Source organism: Pleuronectes platessa, chromosome 21, assembly GCF_947347685.1.
Source record: "Pleuronectes platessa chromosome 21, fPlePla1.1, whole genome shotgun sequence".
Lineage (NCBI taxonomy): Eukaryota > Metazoa > Chordata > Actinopteri > Pleuronectiformes > Pleuronectidae > Pleuronectes > Pleuronectes platessa.
This window is the reverse complement of record NC_070646.1, coordinates 20,632,980-20,648,044: the sequence shown is the minus strand read 5'-3', so window position 1 is coordinate 20,648,044 and position 15,065 is coordinate 20,632,980. Positions and strand designations below refer to the sequence as shown.

The following is a 15,065-nucleotide window of genomic DNA, read 5'->3' as shown; positions in this document are numbered from 1 at the left end:
CAACATTTCAGAAATATTAGCAAGCATCGCATTAGAAAACCTTAACAGTTACTGCACGCATTAACTAACACTCGGAGCTTAACTCAGATGATAACTGGAGCGGTTTAATACGACAAAAACACAAGCAGCGTTAGGTAATATGAAGAGAAATCTACCCGACAACTGCAGAATAAACATTTTAAAATCTGGGTAGCAAATTTTGCCTTTAGGAACCGATGCGATGTTAGCTAGCGGACAGAAGCACTGTGACAAGTCATAACAGTTTGATTTTGAACGATACAAAAGCTGCCTGGTGAATTATATGTCTGCCAAATCGGAATAGAGTGTATACTTATTCTAAACGAGCATTCCCTCTTATATCATAATATATACAGCTCGGTGATAAGTAAAACTAAATATTATTGCCAAAGTCTGAAATGGAGTTTTACCGTGTTGTTACAGTATCTCCGCACGTGGCTGATAAACGGTTAATATGTAATGTGAGGTGAATGTTTGACAGCATTCTCGAACAGTATTCATATACCCTTCAGACATGGAACAACACAAACCTTTGTCACTACAGCACGACTCATTTCCTGGCTGTTGTATCCATAGGATTGTATCAACTGATGCCGAAACCAATCGACATTATACGGAAATGTATGTTCGCGCAAGGCATCTTGGTCAGTGTAGTTTCAAAAGCATTTGCATTTTGCCACCAACCTATCCTTATTAGTGAGGATAACTGCAAACCATACAAAACCGTGTTTTAATCCAATTTTATCCTACGACGTCACATGGGCCATAGTGTTATATCATACTATGTTATATACTTTGTATTTTTTCGGTTTGTTGGGGTTCCAGACGTAGTTAACGCGTTGAACCGATAGATGGCGGTAAAGTCACAGCGCTTCGCTAAACAGAGAAGAAGAGTTAGATTTGTCTAAAGAATCAGCGATGAGTTATCAGTGTATACTGGGGAGAGGGTGACGATTTTTTTTATCATTGCAGTCGGTTGAAGAGGTGACACCTATGAGGGCAGTATTTTGTTCTGATCCATTTCATCGTTAACAAGCTTGAAGCACAGCCATTCAGACAGCAGACCAGATGTTTTAATATCTGAGATCCACAAAACAGTATAGACAAAATTCATATGACGGGATTAAGTGTAACACTTAACCAGCCCATATAGGAATTGAAGGAAATGAAACAGCTGACAAATGTGTAAAGGAAGCCACAAATGGGGCTCATATATATATATATATACTTTTATAACTCCATACCAGTTGGTGGCGGTAATGCACCATAACGCTGTTTGCTGACCTGTATAAATTCAAGAAGAAGAAGACTATAGGAGGGCTAAAACCATAGGGTAAAACAAGCATGGCTGGCAACATGAGTATCAGCCTTGCCCCTATAACTAGTTCTCTGTCTAAATTGCAGTCTCTGAATGGGCTCTTTGCCATTTATAAAAAACAAGGCCCTACGTCTGCAGAATTGTTGAATACGTTCAAAGAGGCTCTGCTCAAAGGTAACAGCAAAGGAAAACAACCAAGAAGTAAGCCCATTGTCAGTTTTTGAAGCTGACTGTGAAATGTTTTGTGTCTCGTGTCTTTCAGAAGCCGGTGTACAAAACACAAATCCGCGAAAGAGAAAGAAGCAGAGCTTGAAGCTGGGGCACGGAGGGACTCTGGACAGTGCTGCCAGTGGAGTGTTAGGTAAATTGACTGTACCGTGTTCACAAAACTGCTACTGTTACCTTTACTGCGCTAAATGTCGGTTGTAATGATGGGGGGCGTCATTTCAAGTGGCCGTTCCACCCAAACGCTTGTAAAACGTGTTCAAAGTTTGCACTTGAAAATGTCCAGGAGGCAGGTACATCAGAGATAATGGTTGCTTTAATATTATATTTTTATTTTATATAATGTACATTAGGTTGAAAAGTGCTGTTTTCAAAATGAAAGAACCGCTATAGAGCTTGCTTAAAATTAATGATATATTGAAGGAATCATAATTCAACTTTTTGAGTCAAAATGACAAGTCCAGTTGAGATGTATGTGAACATTGTTCGATTTCCAGGTATTCAGTCATAATCCAGAAATTATCAAATGTAACATTTACTTGATGATGTAGCTGGTTGAAAATGTCAGAGCTTAATGATAGGATCAGTCAAACTGTGACCAAAATGACCAACATTCATTCTAAGAATAACATAAATGTCTGAACTTAATTTCACACTCACAAAAAATGATTTAGGGGAAGTCAACATCAACAAAGTGTGTAGGGTTCATCTACATGAATGTCCCATTTCAGTAGGAACCCTTCTGTCTCACATGGAGATCTGTAAGTCCTTAGTGGCAGCATGGCTAAAGCATTCTATGGGTTATAGCAGTGGTCACCAACCGTCTCAAGCCCAAGATCACTTTTTAATTCCAAACGTAAACCGAGATCTACCACCCTGATATCTTCCAAAAATCCCACTTAGGAGGGATATTTAAAAAAAATTTTGCCATTTCAATTTAAGGCTGACTGTACCAGCATAAATATACATAAAGAAAGGCAGTTATGCAACTTTACCTATTCAATGCAAGATATTCAGTTTAATATCAATTAACATGTTACAGCATCTGTTCAATGCACAATATTTAACTCCTCAGCTCAACAGTATGTTTGGCAGAAGAGATGCTACTGCAGCACAATGTTTTTGCATAGGCTTTGCCTTGAATATGACTATTTTCTTGTATAAACAAAAGAATGGATTTTGTCAACATTAATGCTGGAGCAGGGGTGGCTGGCCAATAGGGGGCGATTGGGCACCACCCTCCAAAACAAAAAAGGTGAAAAGATGATAGTGATAACTTTAGGTAATTATCATTATAATCATCTATTATTTTAACAATGTATGCAATTATATAGCATACCAAGACCGTTTGTTCTGCCTGCAGCCTCTGAATATCATAGTCCAATCAGCTGCAGCGGCAAGCCTGCATTTAAATATTCTGAAAATGTAACAACATTTTTTGATTTCCTAGGCCAGCTACATACTATGTCCAGCACAATTTTGCCTATGTGTGTAATGAAAATTTCCTTCTCTAGAGGGTTGCCGGCCGGACTCTAAAGCTCTTATGTTCCTTTCAGTTGTCGGTGTTGGATATGGCACAAAAAAGCTCAGTACCATGTTAGCGGGCTCAAAGGTAAGTTTGTTTGCACTTTACACACAAAGAGTAAATTGTGCTATAAATGCATACAATGGCAAGAAAAACCTTTTGCATAACCTGGTTTCTGTTTTGATTAATCATAAAATATGATCTTTATTGAACTCAAAACTACAAACACAATGTGCTTAATCTACTCACAGAAAAAAAAACATTTAAATTCGACTCGAAACAGCTTCATTTACATCCTGACAATATTCTCTCTCTCTCTCTCTCTCTCTCTCTCTCTCTCTCTCTCTCTCTCTCTCTCTCTCTCTCTCTCTCTCTCTCTCTCTCTCTCTCTCTCTCTCTCTCTCTCTCTCTCTCTCTCTCTCTCTCTCTCTCTCTCTGTGTGTGTGTGACCAGCGACAAAGATTAATTCCACTGAATGAGGATGATGAACTGATGAATGAGGCACCAAGAGAGGGCCTCTTATAAAAAAAGTTTAAAACCAATAAAAACGCCCCGCAATTAAAACAAAAGGTGCTAAGCAAAACAGATAAAATACAGCCACTAAAGAAAATTATAAAACTTGATAGATTAAACAAAGGGTTTAAAATAAATGAATGAGGGTATTCAAAAACTCAAATGTACTCAGGTAGATAAATTACCAGCGTCACTTTAACAAAACACAAATGACTGTTCTTGGAATGGCAATACTAAAATCCAAATGTCTCTGTTGGATAATACAATCCTTCAGGAAGGGGAATGTTATACTTAACTCACAGGTGGTGACCACAGTGAGGGATCCCGTTTTTGCCATCTATCTGTTCTCTCTACCTGGTTTCAGATCTGTGTCTTGTGCTCACCACGGTCATGCTCCACTTCTCAATCACATCTGACCCTTTCACGGATCTTCGTCCGGTACCTCATCTCTGGCTTATTTTTGCTTTTATGGTTTAACAACTCAAAACTCAAATTTTCAACATATGTTATTACATAGTGAGATTAATACTACTTTTGTATGTTATTTCATTATAGAAATCTAAAATTCAGTAGAACTATGTTATACTATACTATAATCTTATATTATAGTTAACAGTCCGCAAACTGCCTCGGTGGAACAGGATTAACTCCGTGGTGTGTAGAACTGTCCAGATTTTTCTGTCCTCCTCGTGTCTGTCTTGCCTTTTTGTGTTCCGTCGTCTTTCTTTCTGCCGTACCAGTCCAATCCTTAAAAAACAGACTGTCCTGTGTCGACCAATCCTGAGCTGTTTGAGGTGTGGTCCAGTTGGTCAGAGTTGCTTTTCATTATTTTGATCCTTAATCCAAATAAACAAATGCAGCACACAAAAACTACTAAAACAATGTGTAGCATGAGGGCGGGTTGATGAAAATTGTTGCAACAGTGCCACCTGGGGAGTTTCACCTCAAAGAAATTATTAAGCCTATTTTTTGTATCAGCAAGGTTTCAAAGGTTTTTAGTATAATACGGTTTTAATTGGTAAAAAGGACAAATTTAATTTAACCAAATAAATGCACATTTCAATGCAAAGCAAAAAAAGACAACCACCAGAATTACAACTATCATATCAAATTAAAAACGTGGACAAGGGGTGAAGGACAGGGGCTTACCACCGCAACAAGGAACCAAAATAAAGGGGAAGGGTTAATAAACTAACCACCCGTGACACTGCAGATCAACAAAAACAGGTTGTGAAGAAAACTCCACCACCAGGGATTGGGTTGCCGCCTCAGGCACACAGCACCTGTCTGACAACAGAAAGATAGTTAAAACAAGGCACAAATATTAAGCAAAACTGGTGTCGACAAAACATTGAAAACAGAATGACTAAATATAAATAAAGATCCCAGAATTGATACAAAGGAAAATTAACGAAATAATATTTAAAAACAGGCATTCCTCTGAGGTGGGTTACTTAGAGATTTTAATCCGTAAACCACAGAGCCAGAAGGCCACAGCACAAGGAGCCACAGCGCTAAGCGCCACGGTGTAAAAAGAGCCAAAACAGCAGGGCAATCCAGAGCGTGGTGGCCAATGATTGCAAATAAATAACCGGCCTCTTAGAAAGTCAATTAAACAGATTTAGTAAATGAAACATGAAATGTATACATTTCCAGAGATAATGGGACCATAAGTACCACCCTGTTAAGCCGCTGCGCAGCCCAACAGCAACCCTGAAGGTGAGAGTCTCAACGGCTGCAGCTGGATCATAGTAGCATAAAACACACAACAATAATCTGCTGGGAATAAAATAGGCCAAGAAGTCAGGCAGACAACATTACCTTACGAGCGGACACGCAACTGCACCCAGACAATCTTTCGCCCCCTTCACCAGTAGTAAGCCACGCTACAATAAGAGGTTCATATGTCACCATAGGTACACGACGCACCTGTATGAAAGATATGGCAAGAGCGCATTATCTACATATGGGGATGATCGTGTTCTGTGATGGCTGCCACGCCAAACAAAAGCTCTGCAGCGCCAATGGGATGTCAAAACAGAGCTTAAATAATGTCCAACATTGACAAATGTTGAATGACAAATTTTTACCAATATGGACAAGAACAGTAAAATACTCACAATTGCAACATAATTAAAGGACATTTAAGACAAATTTATGCATAAATGCGGGAAAATTCCACAGGTTTGCTTAAATTGCTTGCCCCTCTATATTAAACAATATTTTGCTAGTAAATAATCATTGTTTTTATCTCATGATCATCTTTGGCAAACTACAAAAACATACAAATCGGTAAGACTTGGTATTGGTTGGGACTTTTGTGGACTCATTACAACATTGAAATGCTCTAATTTAGCCCTTATAGCACAATAAAATTGTTTTACGAAAAGTTATCATGGACTCAAGGAAAGGGAATTGGAAACCCATAAAGCACCAAAGGGGCACTTCAGCAATCTCCAAGATACCTTTTTATTTCAATCAGTCTTTATATTTCCCGGTACCCAGCTGCTGACATACAACGATACTGTTCATGGACTATTTGACAGTAGTGTTGATTAATAATATCTACTTTGTACACAAGACCAAACCAAAGTGCATTTATTTTTCAGAAATATGTTACTGTGGGGGAGCTGGGAAAAGCAACAGACACTCTTGATGCTACTGGTAAAGTGATTCTAGAGAAAGACTTTGGTAAGACGGTATGCAAAAAAATCACATCATATCATCTGAACAGTTAAACATCTAATTTGAGGCACAGTTTCAGCTGGAACCTTTTGTTTGTGATATATTTTTTTTTCTTCATTTTTTTAAATAACAGAACACATTACCAGGCAGGACTTTGAGGAGAAGCTGAAATCCTTCACTGGTGACATCATGCAAGTTCCTCCACTGTGAGTAAGGCCTCAAATCTGACTGAACCGTACTGGTGTTTCACTTAAAGATCATTTCTAGATAACATTCCATCCATTAGGTCAAAGTCATATTTTGACGATCCTATGGACTTTGGGTGCCTCAGGACAGGCGCTCATTCAAGGTCTGGGCTGTGTCAAAGTCTCTGTTCCGAGCTTCGAATATAATAAACATAATCTTTGATCACTAGTTATTTGGACTTGTATGGGACTGATGTTCACCTTGTGCTTGTTTGATTCTCTAGAGTTTATCAGACACATGTTTCAACCTACTAGAAAACACAAGACGTAATGTGACGCGCACAGTCATGACATCAGGGTTAAAGTGACTGGAGCGATCCGGAGTCATGATCCCACATCATCGATTAATAACTAAATTAACGTGAGTTTGTGTGTGACGAGGGACAGAGATGAAACACCCAAACTCCTGCAGACAGTCGTTCTTTGCGCAGATTACGCCTTAACCTAGTGTTTTAATCAATCAATCAAATTTTATTTGTATAGCCCATATTCACAAATTACAATTCGTCTCATAGGGCTCTAACATGGTGAGACATCATCTGTCCATAACCCTCAGCAAGAGTAAAGAAAAACTACTAAAAACCCTGTTAACAGGGTAAAAATACATAGAAACCTCAGAGAGAGCCACATGTGAGGGATCCCTCTCCCACGACGGACAGACGTGCAATAGATGTCAAGTGCAGGAAAACCTCATCAAGATTAAAGTTTTTTATCAGCATTGATGAGGGTTATCTTGAAGGATAACTTCAATACGATATGTCAAGTAGTCAAGCTGCAATCATCATTTACGTTCATTGTTTATCCAGGAACCTAAATAGGAATTCATCAGCTTTTTATAAAGATCATAGTAATGCGCCTGCGCTGATTTAAGATAAGATAAAACTCTACTGGGGTAACTCAGTTTTAGCACAAGACAATAAAACAATAGAAAAAGGCAATAGAATGAAAATAAAAGATTAAATGAAAAGAGTATTTACAATATATACACTTTACTTCACTTTAGTGGTTTGTATGAAATGTTACAAGTAAAGTGCAGTGGCGCAGGATGATTGTATGAGAAGGTAAAAATTAGTTTTACATAAGTCCAAAACAGAGAGAAAGGAAAAAGTAATTGTCAAAACAGAATAGAAATGCGGGTCGAGCCAGGGTGAAGGCGACACATTCAAATGAGGTGGCACTGAGTACAGGATGCTCTTTAACCAGGAAGTCAGCTCTATGTATTATTGCCAGCCCACCAACCCGGCCCATAGAGCTGTGCTTTTGATTGCAAGAGTAACCTGGGGGTGTGGCTTGGTTAAGTGTGAGATAGTTCAGTTGGTTCTGCCATGTTTCAGTTAGACAAAGAACATCAGTTTTCCTATCAGTGAGGATGTCATGGATGAGTAGTCCTTTATTGTTTAGGGAGCGAGCATTCTGTCAAATAAAAGTTACGGTTTTGATGTTAGAAGCGAAGGTAGAGGGGGTGAGGGGAATGATGCTGTCAACAGAAATGAGGGGTCTCAGATTTCAGGTGTGCAATTGTGTTTTTTTTTACAAATGACAGCGCACCGGTCAAACAGTACAGCGGGGATGGAATGGTCGGTGTGTAAACAAACTTGAATCGGGCTGCCCCGTGCACATAGCGAGGACGACGCAGGAGTCCAATGGATTTAATGATCGCCAGACAGTTGACCATAGAGGCAAAGGGCATCGGGGAAGCCGGGAGAGTTTCAGTACGGAGAGACTTAGCTTTTTATGGTTCAACCAGGACAGAGGGGATCACAGCCCAATCCGAGCAGGTTCGACCCATTTTCAGATCCTCTTCATCAGTCTCTCTAGGAATCAACTTCTTCTCCTCTTGATCCAGGACGATTGTTGAAAAAAATAACAGCGGGTTCTTGGTACAACTGTCCAGAAACTAGTTTTGTGATCTCCTTCCTTCAGTTACTCTGACCTCACATTTTCTCTTCCATGCTGCCTTTGTTTGAATTTCCCTGTTTTTTGGGTCACAGATGTGTCCAACTTATCCGCTCCCTCTGCCCTCCTTCTTTTCCTGTTGAGGTGTAAAGGGCTACTCTGTATCAAATTTCTTCTTACTGCTACAATGTACAGTAAATGGATTGCACATGAACCACTGCATTGCACAGGCAGAATGAATATTTTACAGTTAAGAGAGCTAAACCAGATTTAAAGTCCAGTCCATAAGAGCTGATTTTACAATCTTAATGCGGCAGTACCTCTCTTTGAGACGCTTATTCATCACTTTGCATCAAAGTTATGCCATAGGTACGCCCATAGCCTACGCGTATGTGTGTGTCCGCTTATTTACAAATTCTCTGTCTACTACAGGACAATGGTATGTTATAGGGCTGCCGCGATTAGTCAACGCTTGTAGTGGAAGGGTAGAGGGGGACATTTAATTATGTAATTGGGGAAATTAAAACTCCAGGACAACAGAAGTGGAATGCAAAGTATGGGATGCATATTTAATCATTTATATCATATAAAATGTCATTAATATAGTTTAAAATAATTTTTCTGTGTTTCCTGGCGCAAAACATGAGGTTCTGTATCTCTGACATATTTGGTCCAATCGAGTCCAAACTAGACATTCAAATCACAGCGCCACCTGCTGGCTACAGGAAGTGACATGTTTTATACTTTGATGAACTGCTCCTGGCTACTATATAATATAAAGCTCAAAAGAGCTCCGTCAAGTCATTGGATCATGGTCAGAATTGTGAAATTTCCTTAAAGGGGACATATTGTGAAAAATCCTCTTTTGTAGTGCTTCTACACGTTAATGTGGGTATCTGGCATGTCTACCGTCCCAAAAACTCTGGAAAAAAACAACTCCCGCGATTTGTTGTGGTTCCTCTATGTAGGAAACTATACGATTGTACAACTTACCGTTGATCATCTGTCCATCATCGTATAAAGCCCGCAATCAACCACATCATCAAAGTGCGCTTCGGTTGAATTCGTTTTCAGCAACCATCAACAAACATGCCTGCCGACAAATGCGATATGATTTGTTTGATGTGTTGTGGAGCTGTAATCCTAAATGGAGAACTTGTTCGTACGTGCATTCGACTTTACTGTAACTGACTGCTACACCTGCCACTTTATGCATACTGTTTTATTCTGTTATTTTGTGTTGGGCTTATTTTGTTTTACACGTAGCGACTCCCCTCGCATAAATACCTGCAGTTTAAGGAGCGGACCATGTTAATAGATGCACCAGATCCCTCGCTTGCGGACCAGTGCAATAAGACACCTGCCGTACAGCGCCGGCGGCTGGCTTTCCACATGACGGCTCACTTTACTGCAGTCTTTACTGCAGTGGCACAAGATTAGGAGCAGGAACAACGACCGGACGTCGGCTGTGCGGCATTTCTCAAAAACTATAGTTTAACACCCCTCGCCAGCGGAACGAGGTAAGGAAGCTGGTCCCATTTACTTTGCTGCAGGTAGCGCGGAACGGGAGTAGCTATGTCACGTTAACGCATCAGACTAGTCTCGTGGTGATTTTTTTGTTTATTGTATTTTAACGTATGTGTTTGGTTTTATGGATTAAAATATCGTGTACTTAATATCATTCCAGTTTTACGGTGTATTTACGGCTACGATGGAGTGAACAATAAAGAGCCGTGTGCCATCAGTAGAGAAACTCTGCATCATGTTTGGGGAAGCGGGGGGGGGGGCTGTTAAAAATGCTGATCGTGTTGGTAAGCTCTCCGTGTATCCTTCAATTATTTTTACAACCCCGGCAAAAATCTTTTTTACTGATCTTCTACTTCTTCCAGCGTGTGTGCAGTTAAGTTCTGTTGACAACAACTATGCGTCGCTTTACATACGTCACATACTACGTTGCTCTGGTTGTAGGTCTATCCAATTGAGCGAAGAGGAATTTTATTTCCTGGTTCGGTTGAAACACGCCCCATAATCACAGCCCAATGGAGCGGTATCAGACTCACATTCTGACTAGAATTGTGAGTATGACATCAGGCTAGCATTGTCCTATCGTCACCTATGTCAATATGTCCTCAGTGTCATAGCGCCACCTACTGATTTGCCATGAAACAGGAAGTACTTTGTGAATCCACTTTGCATTATCCAACCAGCCCCCAAATGCTGCCCTTTAATCACATTCCTGACCTGAACAGCTCCATGTATTCATATTAGTGCAGGGTCCCAGCGCCACATACGGATCAGTGTGATAATTAGGTTGTTGTAACATTGTCCAATTGACACAAAATTGCTCATGCAACATCAGAACTCCTACTTGAACAGATCTATTGGTCTGTATGTAATCATAGTGATGGCGCCACCTACTGGCAACAGGAAGTAAGCTCTGTTTTACAACCATCATTCGATTTATGCAAAATTTTAACCGTGTGATCTGCATAGATAGAATAGACCGCAATTAGCAGGCAAGGATCAACATCGTGTGACGGACGCAGGCAGATAAGCGTTTATCCTTGCCACAGTGCGCAAAGCGCATGCAACGCAGAGACGTGCGCTTGGTCATTGATTGCCCCCTCCACTAACCGCAACAGGCTTCAAAATGCCTGTGCTCAGACCCATTAGTGATACAATGTAGCCCTAGTTTGAAATTGTTTTTGATGCTGTAACTTCAGCTGGCTTGCCAGCGGTGTAGCAGGTCGGCAGGCAGGCAGGTGAGTTGGTTACAAACAGGCAGAGGTGTGGACTCGAGTCACATGACTTGGACTCGAGTCAGACTCGAGTCATGAATTTGATGACTTTAGACTCGACTTGACAAAATGTAAAGAGACTTGCAACTCGACTTGGACTTCAACCTCAATGACTCGTGACTTCACTTGGACTTGAGCCGTTTGACTTGATTAGACTTGCTCCTTTCCCCAAAGCACAAAGATTAAAAAGTATGTTATTAAGGAGCGCTCTGTATCATTCATCGTGTTTGTGTGCGTCTGTGTGTGTGTGTGTGTGTGTGCAGCGCCGCCGCTCCCAAAACGCGCACCTGTGCATCCGGCACCAAGTCCTGAGGGGGCACCAAAAAAAAAGCAACTGAAAAATATAGTTATAATAATTATGTAGCCGAGCGTTTGGTTGTATCATAAGTCCGGCTTCAGCCGACAAAGGACACGAGAGCAGGTCATGCGCTCGGGACAGCACACCCGTTTATCCTCCGTTCATTTTACAACTTCACTCATCACAACACCCACTTCCTTTAAACCCCCTTTCAAAATAAGAGTCACTACCAACAATCCACTTAAAACCGGAAATACAAATCAACCCTCAACAATAACGTCATTAAATAAATTAGCTTACAATTATAATGCCGATATTATTTCAGTATAGAAATATTTTGTACTTTTTATCCATGTATATCACAAAAAAGTCAGAAGAAGAGATATATTAAATTGCTCAAAAAAAGTTAAAGAAGATTGACTATTCTTGTTTAACTTGTTTATTCTTGGAATCATACTACGTCCCCATCGTGCACAAATGACTGACAGACTTTTGGCCAATTTGGTCTTTTGCAAATGCAATGCAGCATAGGGCCCTGACATATAAAAAGCACAACCCCGTTCATTGTTATGTTCAAGTATTTGTTATGTTTCTCACATGTACACACAAACACAGACAATATGAGGTGAGATAAATGAGATGAGATAAACACAGGACAGGACAGAAACTGCTGTGGAACTAGTTAAAATGCTAAATACAATGTTAGCACTTTTGTACAAATAATTACAGTTGCACTTGTTTTTTCAAATGTGTTTATTCTGTAGGAGTGGTTTAAAATGAAGAATATTCTTGCAAAATATGAGTTAAATGTTAAAAATGACTGGTTAATAGTGCAATAGGGAAGTGCAATGTTGGCACAAATTTTTTTCTGTAATTTCAATTGCACTTGTTTTAATAAATAAATAAATACAGATTTTAAAAGCATACATGATCTGTGTAAATATATTATTACTCAGTGATCAAAAAGACTCGAAACTCAAACTGCAGGACTTGGACTTGACTTGACACTTGTCAGTCTTGACTTTGGACTTGACTCGGGACTTGCCTGTCTTGACTTTGGACTTGACTCGGGACTTGCCTGTCTTGACTTGGGACTTGACTCGGGACTTGAGGGCAAAGACTTGAGACTTACTTGGGACTTGCAAAAAAATGACTTGGTCCCACCTCTGCAAACAGGTACACCAGTTATTCACCTCGTTCAGAATGAGAAAAGTGGTAGTGGTTTTTACAGTCGGGCCAAGGCCACAGACGCCAATTTATTTCGGAAATTTATATTTATTTTTTGATTATTGGGACAAGAGGATATCAACAAATAAAATAAATGTACCTTAAACGACTTAATTAAACCCTTTAATTCAAAATAAATGGCTAGCCGCAGCCTGACTGGTTTTATTACGGATAAATCTGTAGCTAACAAAACATTTCTTGAAATTGTCTCTTCAGCTACTCTGCTCTGAAGAAGGATGGCCAGCGTCTGTCTGTCCTGATGAAAAAAGGTCACACGGTTGAGGCCAAACCTGCTAGACCTGTCACTGTGTACAACCTGACTCTGCAGGAGTTTAAGCCTCCTTTCTTCACTCTAGGTTAGCACATGATGTATCATGAAGTAACTCAGTCTTTTCTAAACCACAGAATTTATGATGGAATTTCCTAATTCTCCAATGCAAAAATTTGCCACATTAATTGTGTTTCCATGACAGATGTTGACTGTGGTGGGGGATTTTATGTCAGAAGCTTGGTGGATGACCTGGGGAAAGGTGAGATGAATTCATCATATTCTAGTTTCCCAACTCATCAGAAATCAGCCTGCTAACACTTAATTGTAGGAATAACCAGTGTCTCCATGCTGCAGCTCTCTCATCCTGTGCTCATGTGAAGAATCTGGTGCGGACCAAGCAGGGACAGTTCACCCTGGAGGAGCATGCCTTACACGAGGAGCAGTGGACACTGGAGCATGTCTTGCAGTCTCTGCAACCCTGTACAGAGTCGGAGCAGGGTACTAAACCATCAGATCAACACAATGTGAACAGGACCCAGGCTAAGAATATGACATAACTAACTTGTTTGGCTTTTCAATGAAGAAAACGGTTGGTCTCAGTTTGGCTATTTCTCTTGGCTATTTTAGGTAGTGATTGTTACAAGCATAACAAATTTAGACACTTGTTGAAAACTCCTTTGAGGACTCTTTTGACCGGTGTCATTATTCCCGCCCTGGACTTTAGATGTTTGAGCCCACGTATTTGTGGTTTCTATTTGTCTCTGTCTCACCCCCAGTTTAATTTAGTTTAATTTGTGAATGGTTATGTATTTGAACTTTGTAAACATTCCAGGCCCAGCTTCTATCTTCAATTTCTCATTGCCCTCTTATTATAGTGTTAGGTAATAGAAACCCTGAGTGTATATATATATAATACAATATCACTGCTCTATGAAACTGAGAAGAAAAGGTTGGGATAGGAAAAATAGCTTGACAATACACACAGGAAATAGACTTGTGGTATATTAAACATAATTTCCAGAAACATGACCCACTGCTGGACCCATGATAAAAAGTTTGAGAGTATTACTTTATTTTTGTAACAATTCTGTATAAAGACAGATTTTTCTGTGTTTGACACAGTTGTGAAAAATCAAGTATTGACTTCTGTTGTATTATAATTTAATGTCAAATCAGGAGCTATTAAGCTATTAATAACTACTACTTTAATAAAAGTTTTATTTGGTTTTGAAGTGATTCTTATAATTTGTAATTGTATTTTTGTATTACAATTTTATTTTCTAAGTCCTAGTTTCAATTCATGATCAAATATAATATGCATCTTTCCATAGTCAAGACAACATCAAAATCTTGCTTTTAATCTTTAAGTCACTGGTTATGTCCTCATTCTGTCTCCTTTCTGCAAAGCACTGAACCCATACTAGTCTGTTGTCTGTGTGTGAAGGGTGTATAAAAAGCGCATTGCAACCCTAGTTGAATGTATATGTGTGTGATGTGCTGCACAGCACTTTGAGTGGCAATATATATTAATTGAATATGTGTGAAAAGACAACTTTTGTTTAACCCTTTAAAGGGATAATGAGTTGTTGGGATATGGTTTTTGTGCAAACCACAGGTCTCCTCTTCGGCCTGTATGTGTAGTCAAAGCCTGAAAGCACATGTTTCTTTGTCTTGAAAAAGCCTCCCGAACTCAGTCTCCCAGAATGCTGCATGTTCCTTTCTTCCGTCAAATTCACACAGAGGTGTGAAAAGCCAAAAGGGTCAACTCCTATTGGTCAGTCTGGCCCCTGAACCATGAGGTCACCAGGCCAATATAAGGGGACTTCTCCCCCAAAATCATCCTCTTTCTCCAATCCCTCTGAGGGCGGAAGGCTGCTCCAGCTCTTTCCACGACTCTTCAAGGAGTGAGGCTGCCGGCTTCTCCTCCTGCATCGGCGAGGGAGAAACCACGCTGCTCCAGCTTTCTTCTCTTCGAAGCCCAACAACCGGAGGTCAGAGGTGCAGCTTTCCAACTCTTCTTCTCAAGGAAACCTCTCTCAAAATCAA

General features: G+C 40.0%; 2 protein-coding genes across 7 annotated transcripts in view; one reads left to right on the top strand and one right to left on the bottom strand.

Moving 5' to 3' along the window:
• lrrc45 (leucine rich repeat containing 45) overlaps positions 1-671 on the bottom strand; it is a 44,467-nt gene extending 43,796 nt beyond the window's left edge. For 5 of the 6 annotated variants that reach the window (XM_053413890.1, XM_053413892.1, XM_053413893.1 and 2 more), the window contains exon 1: positions 549-671. The gene's annotated coding sequence lies outside the window, so the exon portion shown is untranslated. The remainder of the gene's footprint in view (positions 1-548) is intronic. The other variant, XM_053413891.1, reaches the window with a different exon arrangement.
• Positions 672-1,297: 626 nt separating this feature from the next.
• trub1 (TruB pseudouridine (psi) synthase family member 1) lies at positions 1,298-14,251 on the top strand. The gene is made up of 8 exons (XM_053413896.1): positions 1,298-1,510; positions 1,599-1,697; positions 3,118-3,173; positions 6,209-6,290; positions 6,418-6,490; positions 12,965-13,104; positions 13,222-13,278; positions 13,374-14,251. Exons 1-8 carry the CDS (start codon positions 1,363-1,365, stop codon positions 13,574-13,576), a joined length of 858 nt encoding a protein of 285 aa, XP_053269871.1. The 5' UTR covers positions 1,298-1,362; the 3' UTR covers positions 13,577-14,251.
• Positions 14,252-15,065: the final 814 nt, after the last annotated feature.

Bases quoted from the DNA above. Each gene is read 5' to 3' on its own strand.
- trub1 (XM_053413896.1), top strand. From the start codon at position 1,363: ATGGCTGGCAACATGAGTATCAGCCTTGCCCCTATAACTAGTTCTCTG. The intron at 1,511-1,598 runs GTAACAGCAAAG...CGTGTCTTTCAG, and splicing joins CAAAGAGGCTCTGCTCAAAG to AAGCCGGTGTACAAAACACA. The intron at 6,291-6,417 runs GTAAGACGGTAT...TTTAAATAACAG, and splicing joins GATTCTAGAGAAAGACTTTG to AACACATTACCAGGCAGGAC.